Here is an 18,751-nt window from a genome sequence, read left to right as displayed (position 1 = left end):
TTCCTGACTCCTAACTCCTTCTGTCATCAAGAATTTATGGTCCTACCCCCTAGCCTGTCATTGTTCTTCTTTATCCCAATTTATCAGAATGTCTGGTGTGTCCCACCACCCTGCAGAACCAGATTGATAGTCTGTTCCCACTCTCAATGTTCTGACTCCGCCCCTTGCCTTGGTCTACCCCTGTAGCTGAGCCATGTGTGTATATAGGTCATTGAGAACTCACATTCACCATTGGATACTTTGAGATGAGAGTCCTGTCCAGTCAATCAAATTCTCCAATTAATAAAATATTAAAAACTCTCTAATCTCTATCTTTCCTGAGTTTCTCTGGCATTACAAGGGCATTGGGCAGAATAAATTTACTTGGGATATAGGCAAAATTTTGCTGTCTGAATGAGGAATTTAGACGTTATAGGCTATTAAGACATCTACTTTGCCATGCTTTTATTAAATACATTAAGTCATTTGTTAATCTTTCTATATATGCATAAAGTCTTGAAGAATTAATAAATAATATAGAGATGAAGATGAAAAGAGTTCTCCTAAATTGAATGGCACTTGTTAGCTCTTAATCTCATGGAATAATCCAGATCAAACTATAAACTCACAAAAGAAAGTGATAGCCTGAAGCTGGTTCTTTCAGAGACATGCACAAACCTGCAATTTATCCCTCAGTGCCCTCTGGTGTTAGGTGATATACTTGATGAGACTGAGGATACATTAATAGAATTTATTGGATCTAATTGCTAAATAAGATTTAACACCCCTTATTATGCATGCCATAATGGAAAATAGGAAATAGGAAAGAAATAAAGGAGAAAGACAGAGAGGCTGCTGCACAGAACATATGCAATATAGTAGAAGGAGATTCAAATTCAACGTCCCTCATTTAGTGTCAGGTATATATATAATAGAGCTGATAGACCCAAAAAGAGGCTAATGTAAGAGTGAGGAGAGAGTGAACTGAGGTGATATACAGGAATCTGTAAATTACATTGAGTGAATCATAGAGTAAATAAGGACATTCATAGAGAGGATGAAAAGAGCAATTGATGAATAGTCATACAGACCCTAACATGCTTGTACAAATATTTTCATTGACCATCAGACTAGACCTCTGAAAGCCAAATATTTGGAATATTTCCAATAATTCATCCTGATAGCCAAACATTCTCAGGCCATTGTTTTTGAAAATGATTGTTCTTGAATCTTTTGCTGTATAATGTAAATATAGAGAAAATACTTCATGTATCTCTTTTAAAAACTATTAGGTGACTCAGTGGATAGAATAATTGGCGATTCATCTTCCTGAATTTAAAGCTGTCCTCAGTCATTTACAACTTATGTAACCCTGGAGAAACCAGTTATTCTTCTTTGCCTCAGTTTCCTTATTTGCAAAATGAGCTGGAGAAGGAAATGGCAAACCACTGCAGTATCTTTGCCAAGAAAAGCTCAAATGAGGTCATGAAGAGTCTGAAATAATGACAAATCTCTTTTAAAATCTCATTTTAGATTGTTTCAATGTGTTTAAAATCTTTTTTTCTTGAAACTTGAAATGTAAAAACTGTCATCCTAATTAAACTTAAGTGAGAAACAATTTATAAAAGTTGCAGCAATACTGCTAAGAGAAGTCTTTAATGGGCAAAATTAAGCCACGTGTATAGATTACAAGGATATGCCAGATGGAAACAAGCAGGAGAAAATTATCCTGAAGGGAAAGGAAAAAAATAAGCAAAGCTGGAGACATGATTCAATGGAGAGAAATGAATCAGCATGTCAGAACTGGAAGGGATTGGGAACGCTATCTTCTCCAATCCAAATCTGAACAAAATGTTCTTTGATTCCCCTGTACTAAGATAAGTAGCAAGTGGTTTTCCAGTCTTTGTTGAAAGATCTTAAATAAGAAGAAATTGATATAGTACATTCCTCGCCTTGGGATAGTTTTAAATGTTAAAAAAGATTGTTTTGCTTTGTTTTCTTTTTCTTTGCAACTTAGTTTTTAAATCTGTCCTCTCAGGCTAATCGGAACTAATTTAATCTGACATCCACTAGACAATTTTGTTAAATAGTTGAAATCTGACCTTGAACTAACCTACTAACTATATGATTCTGGGCAAGTCACTTAACTGTTTGCCTCAGTTCTTCCTCTGTAAAAATGAGCTGCAGAAGTAAATAGCAAATCACACTAGTATTTTTTACTTTAAAAAATCCAAAATTGGGTCATGAAGAGTTTGATATAATTAAAATAACAACAACAGTTCCAATTCTTAGTCCACTTGGGATTTCTGTCAAAGAAACAGAAACTAATGTATGAGGCCTGTAGGTTAGCCATCCAACTGCATATTTTCTGAGTAATAAACTTTTTTTCATTCACTTGGTTCTTCTATGCATTGTTACTCTGAACATTTTTAGCTATTATCTGTCTCATTTAGGAGCTTCTGTAACATTTGTAAGCTTGATGCATTCAATACCATTTCATCCAAATTCAAACTCAAAACCATAAATTCATATGTTCAAAGAATACTAAAATAAAAATATTAATATTAATAATTAAATATTAATTCTATTCTGAGGGAGTATCATGAGCACTTGCTACCAGATCTCAGTCTATCAGATGAGAGCACATTAATACATTGTGCTCCCCGCACATCCCTCTGATGTTCTGAAAGGGAATAGAATCTTTTTTTAGAACTCGACTATTCTGTTAATTGTACATCTACTGTTACTAAAGCTAGATGCTAGAAACTATGTATCAAGCTGTTAGAAGGAGACTGAAGAGCAAACTCAACTGGTACCATTCAAATAAATATAAGATCAATTTGATTTCCCAGTTTAATAATCAGCCAGTACTTTCCCTAGAATATTCTGTATATAGGGCTCCATAGCTACTAAAAGTATAGGTTGGTCTGAACAAATACCTACACATTGTATGAAATTACAGAGAAGACAAATGATTTTGGAAACTGAATTCTCTTTGCAGATAGTAAAGCACTATGCAGATATAAGATACCATCAGATCTCTTCATCATGATTTTGGAAGTCAATCCAGCTGAAGTTTCAGTTACTCTTGGTAATACTTTATTGCTTCAGCTCCCCTCCTCCCTAATGCTATGTGATCTTTTTGAGGTAGAAGCTTAGACATCTTAGTTTAACCCAGTACTTAGCACAGAATATATATACATGGAGCACCATATTGCATAAAGTGCAGGCCCTTTAGTCAGCTGGACCTTAGTTCAAATCTAGCCTCAGGCCCTTCGTAGTTGTGTGACCCTGGGAAAATCACTTAACCATGTTTGCCTCAGTTTCTTCCACTGTAAAAAGAGCTAAAGAAGGAAAGGGCAAACATCTCTAGTAGTTTTACCCAAAAAACCTCACATGGTATCACAAAGAGTCTGACTGCATTCAACAACAACTTATTCCTTAATTCTTGCTAATACTTAACTGCTATTTTTCACTACTTAAATCCTTACTGATTAGCAGTAAGGAGTTAATTCTAGTATTATCACTACTTAACTCCTTACCATTCATTAATAGTAGTTAATTTTTATGTCTTCCCTCTGTTGATTATTTCAATTTTGCCCTGTTTGTAGCTTGTTTGTATATGGTTTTTGCATGTTGTTTTCTTCATTAGACTATGAGCTCCTTGAGAGCAGGAACTGTCTTTGACTTTTTTTTCTTTTTAGTATTTTTGGTATAGTATAGTTTCTGGTATGTAGTAAACACTTGATAAGTGTTTATTAGCTGGCAAAGGGGACACTTAAAAGCCAATCTGATGACAGATAGATATTTCTTCCAGTGTTCTAGACAGCACCATGTTCCCCATAAATTCTCCATCGATTTACCAAAACTCTAAGAAGGTTTCCTCTAGGGTTTATAATATTTCTTTGGTACTAATACAGCATATGCACTGGAACCCCCCTATTTCTCACTCGCTATCCTTACATAGCTAGTTGACCTACTTTGTAGATCATAAATTTCCTGGATAATGTCCTTTTTTGCTTCTTCTTATACTTATAGCCAAATCTTTCTCAATCTTATGTACCATGAGAGGTGTTCCAATATTAAGGAAAAACCATAGTGCATGAGAAACATATTAATTTTCCATTTTTATGAGATCAACCAAAGGACATATTGTTGCTATTTTTCAGTCATTTTCAACTGTTCATGACTCCAAAGACAAATACATGGCAAAGATACTGAAGTGGTTTGTCATTTCCTTCTCTGGCATGCCCCATTTTATATCTGAGGAACTGAAGCAAATAGAGGTTAAGTAATTTGCCAGTATCACACAGATACTAAGTGTGTGAATTCAAATTTTAACTCAGATCTTCCTGAATCCAGGCCTGGTATATGATCTAGTATAAAAAGTGGGAGTTTTTTGTCAGAGACACTGGAGTGCTCTGTCATTTCTTTCTCCAGATTATTTTCCAGATAAGGAAATTGATATAAACAGGATTAGGTGATTTGTCTAGTATCACACAGCTAGTAAGAGTCTGATTGGAATTCAGGAACATGAATCTAAATTTAGCATGCAGTTCACTTTGCCACCTAAGTGCTTAAAGGGCATTAACAATAAAAGATATGTCTTTAAAAAACAAAATAAATGCCAAGGAAATTTTCCTATATAGTCACAGGGATACAGCCTCACACAAATTTCCACAGTGCTAGATGTGTGAATGACATACATGGTCAGGAAATATGCGTGAAAGAAAGAAAAGTCAGGGCAAGCCATATTCTCAAGAGGCGTATTTCAAGTGGAGATTCTTTCCATCTCCAGAATTGCTACTTTCTGCTTTTCCCATCAAGTCAATTCTATTATCTGCTAGTATGGGAATTTCATTGAATTGCAGGTTCAGGTGGTAGAAGCTGATCCTGTCTCTTCATGGACCATTTTCTCCTCTATTCTGTTGGTCCTCTTTAGCATTGACTTTTCTTCCTTCCTTCCTCCCTCCTTCCCTCCCTCCCTCTTTCCCTCCTTCCCTCCCTCCTTCCCTCCCTCCCTCTTTCCCTCCTTCCTTCCTTCCTCCTTCCTTCCTTCCTTCCTTCCTTCCTTCTTCCTTCCTTCCTTCCTTCCTTCCTTCCTTCCTTCTTTCTTCCTTCCTTCCTTCCTTCTTCCTTCCTTCCTTCCTTCCTTCCTTCCTTCCTTCCCTCCTTCCTTCCTTCCTTCCTTCCTGTCTGTCTTTCTTTCACTGTCCTTTGTTTCATCCACAAACTAGCTAGTCTCTTCAGGTCCCCTGCTGCCCTCTAGGGGCCACTGCTGATCTATGTTTGAATCACTGATGTTATACAAAGGGAGGTATGCAATTGTTAGTTACAGTCCAGGGGTGGAGTAGTGGGGTGGGGTAGTCCAGCTTTATTTATTCACTTGCCTATTGATTGATTGGTTAATGAATCATACATACAGCCATACTCAGCCACCAAAGATAGCCAGCAGAAGTTCTCTGATTTATATTGTCTATTTTTTTGAATTTTTTGGTTCTGTATCAAGCACCTGTTTCTTGAACTCAGCCTGGAGTTTAAATGTGGGAAGAGAGCTCTGTTCATCTATCAGTACACCTCTCTGCTCACTAATGGATTCCATGTAAATCACCTCAGAAATTTCACTTTCTAAGACTGGAGAGCAAGAGTAGAGCAATTGATTTTTTTTGTTTTGTTTTGTTTTGCATTTATGTCAACAATAAAATTGCTGGTCTTCTTATACATATAAGTCATACCTTATCTCCCCAATGCATCATTTCATACCTTTTAATTCAATTGCAACTCTGATTCTGCAGAAATTTGGGAAATTTATGACATAACCAACCAATATCCCTAGATAATATTAGGGTTAAAAAGATGGGGTATGTGCCAAGAGGTAATTTGGAGTCATTGTTGTTTAATGAATTATAAAAAAATTATTAGTTAAAATTTTTTTTTTGCTTGTTTGTTTCAGTTTTTTACATACTATGATTGAAATAACCACCACATTTTCCATTGGCAAAGATCATATGCTAAAGAGTTTCAAACTCTTAAGAATTTTTTGCATCATCATTATGACAACTTGAAAATCAAATGTTAAGTTGTTCAGTTACTTTTATTTAGTCATTCAGCCATCTCTGACTGCATGTGACCCATGGACTTTGTCCATAGGGTTTATATTTTGTTTTGTTTTGTTTTGTTTGGCAAATACACTGTAGAGCTTTGTCATTTTCTTTTCCAGTGTGTTCCCAATTTACAGATGAGAAATGGAGGCAAATAGGGGGTCAACTGACTTGCCCAGGGTCACACAGATAGTTAATATCTGAAGTTAGATTTGAACTCAGAATTTCCAGACGCCTGGCCCGGTTTTCTATCCACTGCACCACTTAGCTGCACCTTTGTGCACAGTCATAATTTCTTGTTGTTTATTTGTTTTTCAGTTGTGTCTGACTCATTGTGACTCCATTTGGGGTTTTCTTGACAAAGACACTACAGTGGTTTGCCATTTCCTTTTCTATTTAATGTTACAGATAAAGAAACTGGGACAGAGTTAAAGGACTTGTCCAATGAGTGTCTGAGGTCAGATTTGAACTCGGAAAGTTGTCTATTCCCAGAACACTATGCCTTATGCCACCTAGCTATGGTTTGTAAACCTATGTCATTTAAATTTAGCAAATATTTGTTGAACCTGTACTACTGACAAGGATTACTTACCTTTTTAATTTTCCTTTTCTGCCATGAAAATTTATTACCTTAAATCTACCAATATTTAACATGTACATAAGCTTTTTTTAAAAAATGATCTTATTCATCTAATGATTTTCACCAAAGAATTCTTGAGACAAAATTCAGATATAAAACTGATTTAGAATTATTTTTGAATATCTTAAATTAAATTTGGATTCACCTTTACATTGTAAAATAGCACTGTTCCTACTTACAATCTGAAAATATTTTTCTTTTCTGTGGCAATTTATGTAAATTGAGTTTCTAAAAGTATTCCCGGTATAAATAAACTTCTCCGAAATGTCTGTTTTCATTTTTCTGATTCATTTTCAGTATCATACAAGCATCAGCCCACTATCCTCAGACAATACTGGTTCTATGATATAGAAAATGAAAACTATGAATTTTAATTATCTGATTATATTTAATAGTATGATTAATGCAAAAGCAGGAACAAGATAAACAAACTATGACTTCATTGTCATGTTCAAAAGAACTGAAACTTATCTTATTACTGTGTTCTTGAGAAGTCAAGGATGTAGTTTTGGACTATTACTTCTTAGGCAAAAAACCAAACCAAACCATAAATCTATTGAACAAAGAATTCATTCTGTACCTGTAGTTAATAAATTGAGACCTTCTGTAGGTTCATATAAAATAGTATGTATTTCCCTATTGTAAAGTATCATCTACATATATTATAACATTTCTGAGCTCTGGCAAAATCTTCTGATATTAAATGGACATTTCCTCTTTATATTTCTATTTACTCCTGAGTTTTTATTTCAGTGTTTCTACTCAGCACTGTTATTTTTTTTAAATTAAAAATGCTTTAAAATCTTCTATTACATTACAAATCCATTTTTTCCACCTTGTTGGATTATATTCTGTTTCTTTGGGCAAGTTATTTTTGATTTAAATATATGTCTTTTGTATTTTGGAATACTATATTTCATGTGTTCTGATCCTTTATAGTGGTACCTATTAAATCTTGTGCACCCCAACTGTGATTCCTCAGTACTTGAACTCTTATGTGCAGTATTTTTTTTAAACTTGAAAAATTCAGATTTTGGCTATAATGTTTCTGGGAATTTTCTTTGGGGATTTCTTTTAAGAGGTGATTGGTGGATTCTTACCCCCTCCCCCATTTTTACTTTGCCTCCTTGTTCTAATATGGCTGGGCAGATTTCTTTCATGATTTTTTGAAGTGTGATATCCAATTTTCATTTTAGTTATACAAATATATGAATTAAAAAATTGTTTTTCATTGGTCTGTTTTCCAAATCAGTTTTTTACATGAAATACTTTACATTTTCTTCCAGTTTTTCAGTCTTTGATTTGTATTAATATTTCTTGCAGTCTCATGAAATCACTTATTTATATTTGGCCCAGTTTAATTTTCAAAGAATCTATTATTTGATTGAGATTTTATAATCTTTTATATTAAGCTGTTAATTCTCTTCTCAAGTTTTTCTCCAATGCTTTAATTTCTTTTCCAGTTACTTCTCTACTTCTGTCATCTAAATTGTAATTATTTTTAAAAATCAACTTACTTTACTTCTTTTAGAAATTCTAGTTAATTTGGGAGCCAATCTATGTTTTTCTTGAAGATTTTGCTTCTCAGTATTTTGGAGTAATTCTCCTGAGTTTCTTTTGGAACATCCTTTGTACCACAATATACTTTTAATTTGTTGTTGTTTTTTGCTCTTCTAATTGTACATCTTGTATTAGGACTTTGTTTTAGGACTATGCTCTGTGTACTTCTTTCTGGAGGGGATGTTGTGACATTCTATCATTCTAACTTGTCTTAATCTGGTGTTCAGCTACTACAATCTTTAGAGTTTCTGTATTCCTCAAAAATAGCAAGAGTCGTTTGAGCCAGAGATCCACAGCCTTCCAGGGAATCTTATGTAACCACTTCAAGGTCTATTCTGGTCATTATCCCATTGACTTTCTATGTTTCAAGCTCCAATTTTTGGCTAGACAATATAACTGTAGATATAACTGTAGACTTTCTCCTGAATATTGATCTAGTAGACAGTGGGTGCCCATATTCTATTAGCTAGCAGAAAGGATCACTAGGTTCAGAATGACTGTGCTACTGGACTGTCTCCATATTGAGCCATCCAAGGTAAAGATAGATAAGTAGGTTGATAAAGAGATAGATAGAAAGAAATATATAGATATGCCCCCATATACATGTGTATCATATATATGTATGTCTCTGTATACGGGTATATATACAGACAAATTACAAATCCTATTTTGGGTAACAGGTATTTTTCATTTATTTGGCTTTTCCTATCATGAAAAGAGCATTGATTTTTTGAATAAAAGGACTTAGATTTGAATCGTGGCTTTGACATGTATTATCGGTGTGAGCTTGGGAAAGCTATCTCACACCCCTAGTTCCCAGTTTTCTCAATTATAATATTAGGGAAATGGAATAGATGGTCTGGTTCTAAATCTAAAATCTATTATTATTCCTCTGTGAATTGTTAGGTCAGTCTCTTTGTTGGTGCCTGAGATCTCACTGACAAAGTATTGTGGGTTTCGGGGTGTGATTACAGTCATCGAAAATTAGGAACACCTGGAAGACCTCATCATGTAAAGAGTTAGTTCTTCCATAGGTATTCTGTGTTTCATATTTTCCATATGACAATAGCAAACACCTTGGAAAGCACCTGCTTACCTGTTTTACACCTGACTTTATACTTATAAAGCAATTATCTCTGTGCCAACATGACCAAGAATGTTGTATGACCTTAACAGATGTATGGGAAACTCCTTGTTGAGTGAGAGTATTTAACTTTGTGTTTTACTATACTGAGGGAAATGTTTTTTGTTGGTTTTGTTCTTTTATAATCAACAAACAATCATTACTGCTAAATTGTGTATTATCAGAACTTTACAATCTGTTTTGTGACTATGAAGATGTGGTCTTTGGAAGAGATCATAAATCACAGCCAATCTGTTCTTTTGTCATATTTTAATTCAGAATCCTCTGAATATGTGTATAAATTATTGGCATTCATGTTTTTAAAGAAAAAAATAAATGTTAGCTGAATTGGAATAAATTGAAGATCTAATAACTAAAGGGATAAATAAGGACACAATCATTTTTGTTTGAGGAAGTTTTTTGGGGGAAATAATGCTAACACTTTGAACAAGTGTTTAGTCTTTAGTCTGCTCTCCTCTGAGATGCCATGAAAGTCAATTTAAATGTACCTTCAGTAGTGTTCTGCTTCTGCTACCTTTTTTTCTCCTGTGTGGAATATTAGCTGACATTTATATAACATTTTAAAATTTGCAACTTTCTCTGGAGAAACTACTCAAGTATCCTGGCCAAAAACAACAATAATAACAACAACAATGGAATCACAAAGAATTGGACACCATTGAAACTTCCAAATGAAAATAATATACAATATTTTAAAATTTGCAAGAGCCTCTACACATATTATCTCCTTTGAATGTCATAAGAAACTTATGATGTAGATATTAATATCTTTATTTTATAGTTGTGATAGTTTGGACATAGGAATATTCAATGGCTTGCCCAGAATATCAAGGTTAGCAAGTGTCAGAGGTGGGATACAAGTTACCATTCTTGATTCTGAACCTAGGGTTCTTTCTACTTTTACCATGATATCTCAGCACTGCTTCAAACCTACATGGATCTCATTTTTCTTTCCAATTTCATTCTCTTAAATGCATATCTACTTTTTTGGTAAGATACATGGGATACTGAGTTGTTGGTGTTCAAATACAATATTTCCACTGTTATTGTTGACAGGAACAAATCATTAGAGAACACTAAGAAACCTACTCCATTTCGGGTCTATTTGTGTGCTCCATTTAATCTATGTATACTTTAGTTCAGATATGGGTCTCATTGTTTTGGTTTTAATTATTTATTCATTCACTTATTTATTTATTTACAAAGCATATGCATGGGTAATTTTTCCAACATTGAGGTCTCATTGTTAATAACAGATTAATTGATAATATACAAACACACAATAGTATATGTGTGCACACACATACACACATAAACACATATGTGCATAAGATGCTAATCAGCTTTGATGGCTGATAAAGTTCTAAATACCCATTCTGGTCTCTAAACAACAAAATAGCACAATCAGTAGTATTCAAGGAAACTAGCACTGGCCGAAACCACAGCCAGGTTGGTTTCTTGTGACTCCAGTAGTTAGGACTAAGCAATAACCTTTTTCAACAATAAATATTTAAGATAAGCAAATCCTAGAAATATTTTAATATACTAATCATTAGAAAAAAAATTGGTAGTACTCCCTTGGAGTCAAGATTATAGTTAGGTCATCTTGCTAAGTTTGATCTACATGTGCAATCCTCTTCTCTGGAATAAATAAATAAATGTATGTACACATGTGTATATGAATTTATACAGATGTATGTATGTATATATATATATGTATATATATACATACATATATATATATATATATATATATATATGTACATATATATATGTAATTTGAGCAGCTTGATGATGCAGTGGATAGAGCAAAAGCTCTGAAGTCAGGAGGACCTGAGTTCAAATTCAGTTTTAGACACTTAATATTTCCTAGTTATATGACCCTGAGCAATTCACAACCCCAATTACCTCACCCCCTAAACAAAGTTAATAAAAAAAAATAAAATAAGTAAGGATACCTCAATTCATGGGTAAAACATTATTAAGATTTTCTAAAGGTAAAAAGTAAATAGATTAAATTGAATTGAGAAATTATACATGTGGGTCAGTGGTTGACAAACTCTGAATTTATCTCTTATCAATCTGCATCACTGCAGAATTGCTTTTCTCCTCAATTACATTTTGCTGTCTTGTGATGGAATACCATTCAGAATCAGCAACTTTTATAACGTGCTATATCTCTCCACCTGACAAAAAGCCCAGTTGTTTGATGGTTATGGCTCTTTTGGCCCCTTATTTTGGCAGCTATTTTATATTTTTCCTAAGCTCTTTTGGCCCCTTATTTTGGCAGTTATTTTATATCATTTTAATCTAGCACAAAATGGTATTACTCAAAATCAATATCAATAACTAGCCATTTCTCATTTTTCAGTCAATAATGTTGACAAGGATAGGTTAGAGCTGCTCTAATTATACACTGTATCTTATCTTTAACCTTATTTTTTTATCTAAAGTTTGGTTAGAGGGGATCTTCAGAGAATGCAGCAGAATTTTCCTATTTTAGGATCTTGGGTACGTGGCATAACCAAGTTAATACAGGGACTAATGGGAATAAGAGAGGATGAAGACAATAGAGGGCATTAGAAGGGCATTAGAGAGCCAAGTGTATGCCAATTGCTTATATTTGTGATAAATACAAAGTTGGGGCCAAAGCAGCAAAAAAGCAATGTCTCAAATAAAGCAGATTGAAGTGCAATATGGAGGCAGAAAGGAAGGAAGGGCAAAAGAGGGGCAATGCTAACAAAGGAAGCCAATCAAGGAGGGAAATCCAAAGAACAAAGAAGGTCACAAATAACAAGAGATACTACAGCTAGACAGAAGCTATTAGATGGTGTCATTATAGGAAAGAGTATGAGATCTGATGGCTTCTCAGATCCTTTGCAGTTCTTCCCCACTAATCCAAAACTGGCTGGTACCTGATATCTGGTAGGGATTGTAAAGTCCTGATATCCCAGGAGCTTTTGTTATTTAGTAGTTTCAGTCACATCCTTCATTATTCCTTTTGGAGTTTTTTTGGCAAAGTTACTGGAATGAGTCACTATTTCCCTTTTCAGCTCATTTTACAGATGAGGAAACTGAGGCAAATAGGGTTAAGTGACTGGCCCAGTGTCTTCCTGACTCCAGACTTGATACTCTACTCCCAGCAACACTTAGCTGCTCTTATCCCAATACCTAAGGATTAGTATTGACATGTTTATAAATTCATTGCTACAATTGACATTAATAAAATTACTTTGCTTTTTATTACCAAGGATCAATATTGATATTAGAACTCCCTTAGGACCTAAGAAAATCCTTATCTGAATCTGGAGAAAAGTCAGTATTGTCTTGTGCTATAACTGCCCAAAGCAGCTATGCGATCAAAGAGACAGTTTTGGAGAAACTAAGCACAGACACCAAAGCAAAGTCTTAGGCAACAAAAGGACTGTCACTTTATTAATATGTTGTCAACAATCCAGAACAAGAGTTGGGGAGTAAGGAGGGATTTAGCTATTGGCAGCAATAGTTTCCTGGATCCAGTCCACAAACTTGCAGACCTTGGTGTAGACCCCAGGCCTGTCTTTCTGAGCACAGCCATATCCCCAGGAGACAATACCCTGGAGCTCTCCATTACAGGCCACGGGGCCACCTGAGTCACCCTGGAAAAGAAGAGCAAGAATGAATGAGGAGGGGGAGAAAGGAAAAGGCTGAAGTCTAGGCCTTATAATAAGCTTGGAATCATGGGAAGAACACTATAGCTGCCCTAGAACAACAGACTAGTTGTATACAAAGTCCTGTCACAATATTATCTTCCAATAGCTGTTCTTCTCTAGAGCTTTAGTGTTACTTTCCTAATCTTTATTATCTTTTCATCACCTTAGTTTCAATTATGTAAGAGTAAAAACTTAAGGCCCCAAATGCCTGTTTCTAAAGCTGTTGGTCCACAGTTACCCTTTATTTGGGTTGCTCTTCAGCAGAGGTTCTTAATTTTGCATCTGGACTTCTTTTGAAACCTATTGAAGCCTTTGGATTCTCAGAATAACAGTTGTTGTCTACATTCAAACGTACAGAGAGTATTTAATTTCAGGAAGAGGTAAATAAAAATAAAAAGGAACATTTTTTCTATTTAAGTTTATGAAGCTCTTAAAATCTCTCTATAGCCTTGATGGGGATTTGGACCCCTGCTCTAGAATAGAGTCCTCAGCAGGATTATAGAGCTCTCTCTATTCACAGAAGCGTAGAGGGTTTCAAAGTCCTGCTCTCTTACAGATGCCTTTGGCTTCCACATCAAAAGCAGGACTTTTTAAACTTTCCACTTGTTACCCCTTTTCACCCAAGAAATATTTACACTGCCCTGAGTACATACTTATATCAAATAGGTATGAAAAATCAGACATTTACTGATAATAAATCATAATTTTGTAATCCCCATATTCAGTTATGCCATCCTACATGGGGTCATAAATCACGATTTAAGAAGCTGGGACATAGACAAACAGGGCCTTACCTGGCAGGAATCCTTGCCACCCTCTAGGAAGCCGGCACAGACCATGCTGCTAGTGATCTCTCCAGGGTAAGAGGCCTTGCATTCAGCATCAGACAGAAGAGGGGCATTCAAACACTGAAGCAGGTCAGGGTAGTTGACTGTAAAGTACATGGAGCAGATGGAAAAGAACGATTGGGCATTAGAGCAGATCACAAAAACAAGCCAAGTTCATAACCCTAAGAGCTGGATAGAGTGAAAGTCTTAGTTTGGAAAAGACACAATAGCTTGGGGGTCTTCCACTCATAAATTGTCTATATTACTTTATATTTCTTTAATGGGCAGCTGACATATATTCCCCACTACTATAGTTATTCACATGCTTGTTTCAGTCGAGCTCTTGGAAGGTAAGGGCTAATATAAACCTAAGTGTCCCCCACAGCACTTAGCATTGTGTTTTGTACATAATAGACACTTATGACATATATGCTGAATATATGAACATAAGTAAATGTAAATAAATCTTCCTTTCCTGGAGAAACAACTGGGTGCTCATAGATTGACAAGTCATATAAAGGTTTAAGAAGGTTCAATCGTTTTCCAAGTAATAAAACTGAGACACAACTCATTCATCAGCCTGCCTTAAGGATACACGGTAGGAAGCACAGGATTTGGGTAGTCATTATAAGGAACTTAGAAGCCAGAATGACCCCCATAAAATATACCCTGAGCACTTTTATGAGTGAGGCAATTTATAAGTCAGAAAAAAGGTCTCATGTGGGGCTAGACACAAGGACATACAGACCAATGTGGGGAGAGATCCTAGGACCCTTAGGATTTGGTGGTACAAAGATAGAGACCCTGGGACATTGCAAAGAGGGGAGGGAACAGGCAGAGCTAAACAGCATCTTACTTGAGTAATGGACACTCAGAAGGAGGAAATTAGTAGTTTTCTATTCTAACTATTTTCATTAACAAGATGATAAATTCAGTTATTTTTTACCTGATGGAATACTTTCTCACATCCAGGGCCCTGAGAGGGACAGGGCAGTAGTTCTCTGCATCATGGTTAAGAACTCAAAATGTGAAGTTTCAATGGCCCTGCTACTTAATACTTATGTAATCATGGATAAATGACATTCTCTCAGGGTCTGTTTCCTCATCTATAAAATGAGGTAGTTAGACAAGAAAACTTCTAAGCTCTCAATGGAAGCTCCCATGGAATAGAGAGTTTCTCAGGACCTGAGCCAGAAAATCTTTTCATTTCTTCTGGGGGCTAGAGGTAAGCTGGTGGTTGGAGAAGAAAGAAATATTTCCCAGAATAAACTTTGAGGTTCAGTATAGAGATTGTTCCTAACCTCCCCTGCAATGTGTTGATTCACTATGTATTTTAGAACAGTCAGAAACAAGGGAGAAGCTGACCAAAAGTTGGGGTGCCAATGGAAGAGAAGGAATATGAGACAGGACCATGCTACTCACCACCAGAGCTCAGAGTATTGCCCCAACCAGAAATAAGGCACTCAGTGCCTGCAGGGGCACAGGCTGTGGGCAGGGAGATGGTATTCACATGATCATTCAGGATGGCGGGAGTTTTCAACTTGATCAGCATGATATCATTATCCAGGGTCCAATAGCTGTAGCCAGGATGGCGGATGACCTTTTCTGAGTCAATAAACTGTTCGTTTCCTTCATTGGCTTCAATGTTGTGTTCTCCCAGTCTCACTTGGATGCGACTGAAAGGAAGTAGAATCTTCTTCAATACCAGGAATATCCCCTGAGATGGTTTTCTTCTTAGCCCACACAATTCTGGAGGTTATGAATCATTGACCAATTCTAGAGATCTGGGGATAGAGTGGGGACTGGCTTGGGGACAGAGTTGGGACTAGCTTGGAACAATTGGGACTTAGTATTGGTCAAGGAAGGGTTTAGTATGGTTCCTCCACTCCTACCCCAAGAGAAGGACCTGTCACTGGACTGGCCCATTCCTTCACCCAATACTTAAGCTGTCACTCCTGCCCTCCTCCCATCTCATAGCTACGAAAGTCTTTTCCCTGGGTGTGACTTGCTACTCTATCTGTAGATTCTTATTGTTGCCATCTCTGGACTTTTTAATCACTGTCATCCCCAGTACAAAACTTGCCCACAGTCTTCTGTTCCCATCTCAATCCCTGACAATTCAAATTTCCATTGAAAGGAAGCTTTCTATTTCCTCAGATTCTTCTTTCTCCATTAGACCTTAATCACCCACAGGAGTAGTCACACAGTCATACTGTGGACTTCTCCACACTCCAATCCCATCAAGGAAGTTTGCCAAAATTATCTTACTTTGAGGGTGGGGGATAGTTTTGCAGACCTAGTGACAAAGACTTAAATCCTACTTCAGGGGAAATATAGGCTTGGGTCATATTAATGCAGAAACTCTTACTATTTCTATTATAATCATAAAGGTAAGTGGAGAAGAACATTATTACATAAATTTGGGGAGCCATGCTTTTTCTCCAACCCCAGGGATTCTTGCAAATTCATTATGGGATCCTCCCCATAGAGGGGGAAGTGGAGAAATTAGAAAACTTACATATAGATCTTCCTATTTCCTTCTCTACCACTAATTCCTCTCCCATTTCTAAACTGTCAAAAAAAAAAAAAAAAGGAGGGTGTCATTGCTGAGAATTTTTCCTGTTCCCTCAGCTCTTGCCCAGTTTTCCTCCTGACTTTTATAAGAGGTTCTATACTTGGAAGACACTAGAGTTGAGTATGTTCAGTCACTTACGATTGGTAGCAGTGAGCAGCAGACACCACCCACTGTTCATTAATGAGAGAGCCACCACAGAAGTGATAGCCAACATTCAGGGATGCCTGGTAAGGGACAGATGCCTCCTGGCATGTTTTGCCCCCAACAATCTTGTCATCATCATTGGAGAAAGCAGCTTCGGTGGAAAAAGTGGAAAAAGAAACAGACAACAAATTGAGCTCTGGACATGATTTCTATGATTGATCTTCATAAGTTCCTTATAATTTTTTTTCTTTTTTTATCATATTTATTTGTTTTTATTACACATTGCTTTTTGAACCTTGTTAGGAGAGAAAAAAAATCATCAAAGAAGGAGAAAACCATGGAAAAGATAAAAAAAGAAAAAGAAGGAAAAAAAAAAAAGAATATAGCATGTGTTGATTTACATTCAGGTTCCATAGTTCCTTTTTTAGATGCAGATGTCATTTTCTATTGCAAGTCTATTGGGATTGCTTTGCATCATTGAACCACTGAGAAGAACAAAGTCTTTCATAGTGGATCATCACATATTCTTGCTGTTACTGGGTACAAGGAATTCCTGGTTCTTAAATTTTTTTAAATGTAAGTTTCTTTTGAATTTGAGATTCTATGTCTCCCTCATACTAGGACGATTGCAATTATGGCTGTTATTAACATTGTCATCAATTCACTAGTAAATCATTCCAGTATCTTGCCAAGAAAATCCCAAAAGGGGTCTCGGAGAGTGTAACACATGATGGAAAAATAACTGCAGTAATGTCAAATTGTTATGATGAACACAGTCGAGAAACTACCAGCCTTCCATTGCCTGGCCAGGTCAGAGTAATCTTTTTTTTTTTTTAAAGTATTTATCATTTAATAAGCACTTGTTAAGCTTCTACTTCTATGCAAGTCTATGGAGATAAAAATCCAAAAATAAAATAGTCCCTAGCCTCAAGGAGCTTGCATTTTACTGAAGAGACAAAATATCAGTATATATAGGAAATACAAAATAAATGTATGTTCTCCCTGTCTTCAATCTTCCCATCTACCCTGGACACTGATTCCTTTTTTTCATGCAAATTCCTTTCTCCAAAATCTAGGAAATCCCACTTTAATTTTTTTTTAATTGCTCTCAGTTTTCTTCACCAGTTCCAGGTCATTTGGAGCTTGAAGATTCCTAATACTATTCTTCTTCTAGTACTGGACCATCACTGGCACTTTTTTTTTTCTATTAGAAACCATGTCTTACCAGGACTTTTCACAAAAGACAATTTTATAGGAAGCTTTAATTCGTATTCTGGTTTAGTTAGATTTCTGTAGCTAGTGGTCTAATTTGGAAAGGAATGGACTGGTGACAAAGGAATCTCTGTGAAAGCATGACGTTCTTTTCAGTTTAATTTACATCTCTTTAATTTACAGCTAATTCTCCATCACTTTCTTAAGTATAGACAATTAATGAGCAGAAGAGGAAGGCCCAATGGTAGTAGTTGCTAATTTTCAAAGTGTAAATAATCAAATTCAAAATGTAATTATAGAACTGGGTTCTGGCTGAATCTAGCATATCTCTGAGTTTAGAGGAAATGTCTTGTGGGTATATATCAGGCATGGTTGAACATTAAATTATGAGAAGAGAATGAAGACATATAGGAAATGAAGAGAAGGTCAATGAAAGGAGGGAAAGCTATGCAAATAGAGGAAGAAATGGAAAACCAGAGTTGCTGGAAACAGAAGGGTATAATGAGAGAGAAATAAGAAGTGGCTCTGAAGGAATAATGAGGGAAGTAATCATGAGGGGAACTCACCAGCTGCTCCTATGAAGGACAGGATAAGTAGGAACCTCATGTTGACAGAGGTGTGCTTGACATTGATGAAAGTTTTATACCTCTCAGCTTTATACCTTGGTTTGTGTGTAGTTAGGGAGGTCACTTTTCTTCTTAACACATACACCTGTTAATTTTCCCTTTCCTTGTGTTTTGTATCAGCTCTACTGTATTTACCTATTTTTAGAGACAAATGACTTAAAGATAATAAAAATTTCTGTAGACAGAATAGTTGATTTCCATGAAGATTTCTGAGATATGATAAAGCAGAATAGGCAAGTTCTCTACAGAAG

General features: G+C 35.8%; 1 protein-coding gene across 1 annotated transcript; it reads right to left on the bottom strand.

The window, feature by feature from the left end:
• Positions 1-12,832: 12,832 nt before the first annotated feature.
• LOC127538584 (anionic trypsin-like) lies at positions 12,833-18,480 on the bottom strand. The gene is made up of 5 exons (XM_051962390.1): positions 18,441-18,480; positions 16,657-16,858; positions 15,366-15,619; positions 13,911-14,047; positions 12,833-13,062 (listed from the first exon to the last, which is right to left on the bottom strand). The coding sequence occupies exons 1-5, from the start codon at positions 18,478-18,480 to the stop codon at positions 12,910-12,912; spliced, it is 786 nt and encodes a 261-aa protein (XP_051818350.1). The 3' UTR covers positions 12,833-12,909.
• Positions 18,481-18,751: the final 271 nt, after the last annotated feature.

The sequence above is a fragment of the Antechinus flavipes genome, chromosome 5 (assembly GCF_016432865.1).
Source record: "Antechinus flavipes isolate AdamAnt ecotype Samford, QLD, Australia chromosome 5, AdamAnt_v2, whole genome shotgun sequence".
NCBI lineage: Eukaryota > Metazoa > Chordata > Mammalia > Dasyuromorphia > Dasyuridae > Antechinus > Antechinus flavipes.
Note: the sequence above shows the minus strand (reverse complement) of the source record. Positions and strands in the feature narration are given on the sequence as shown.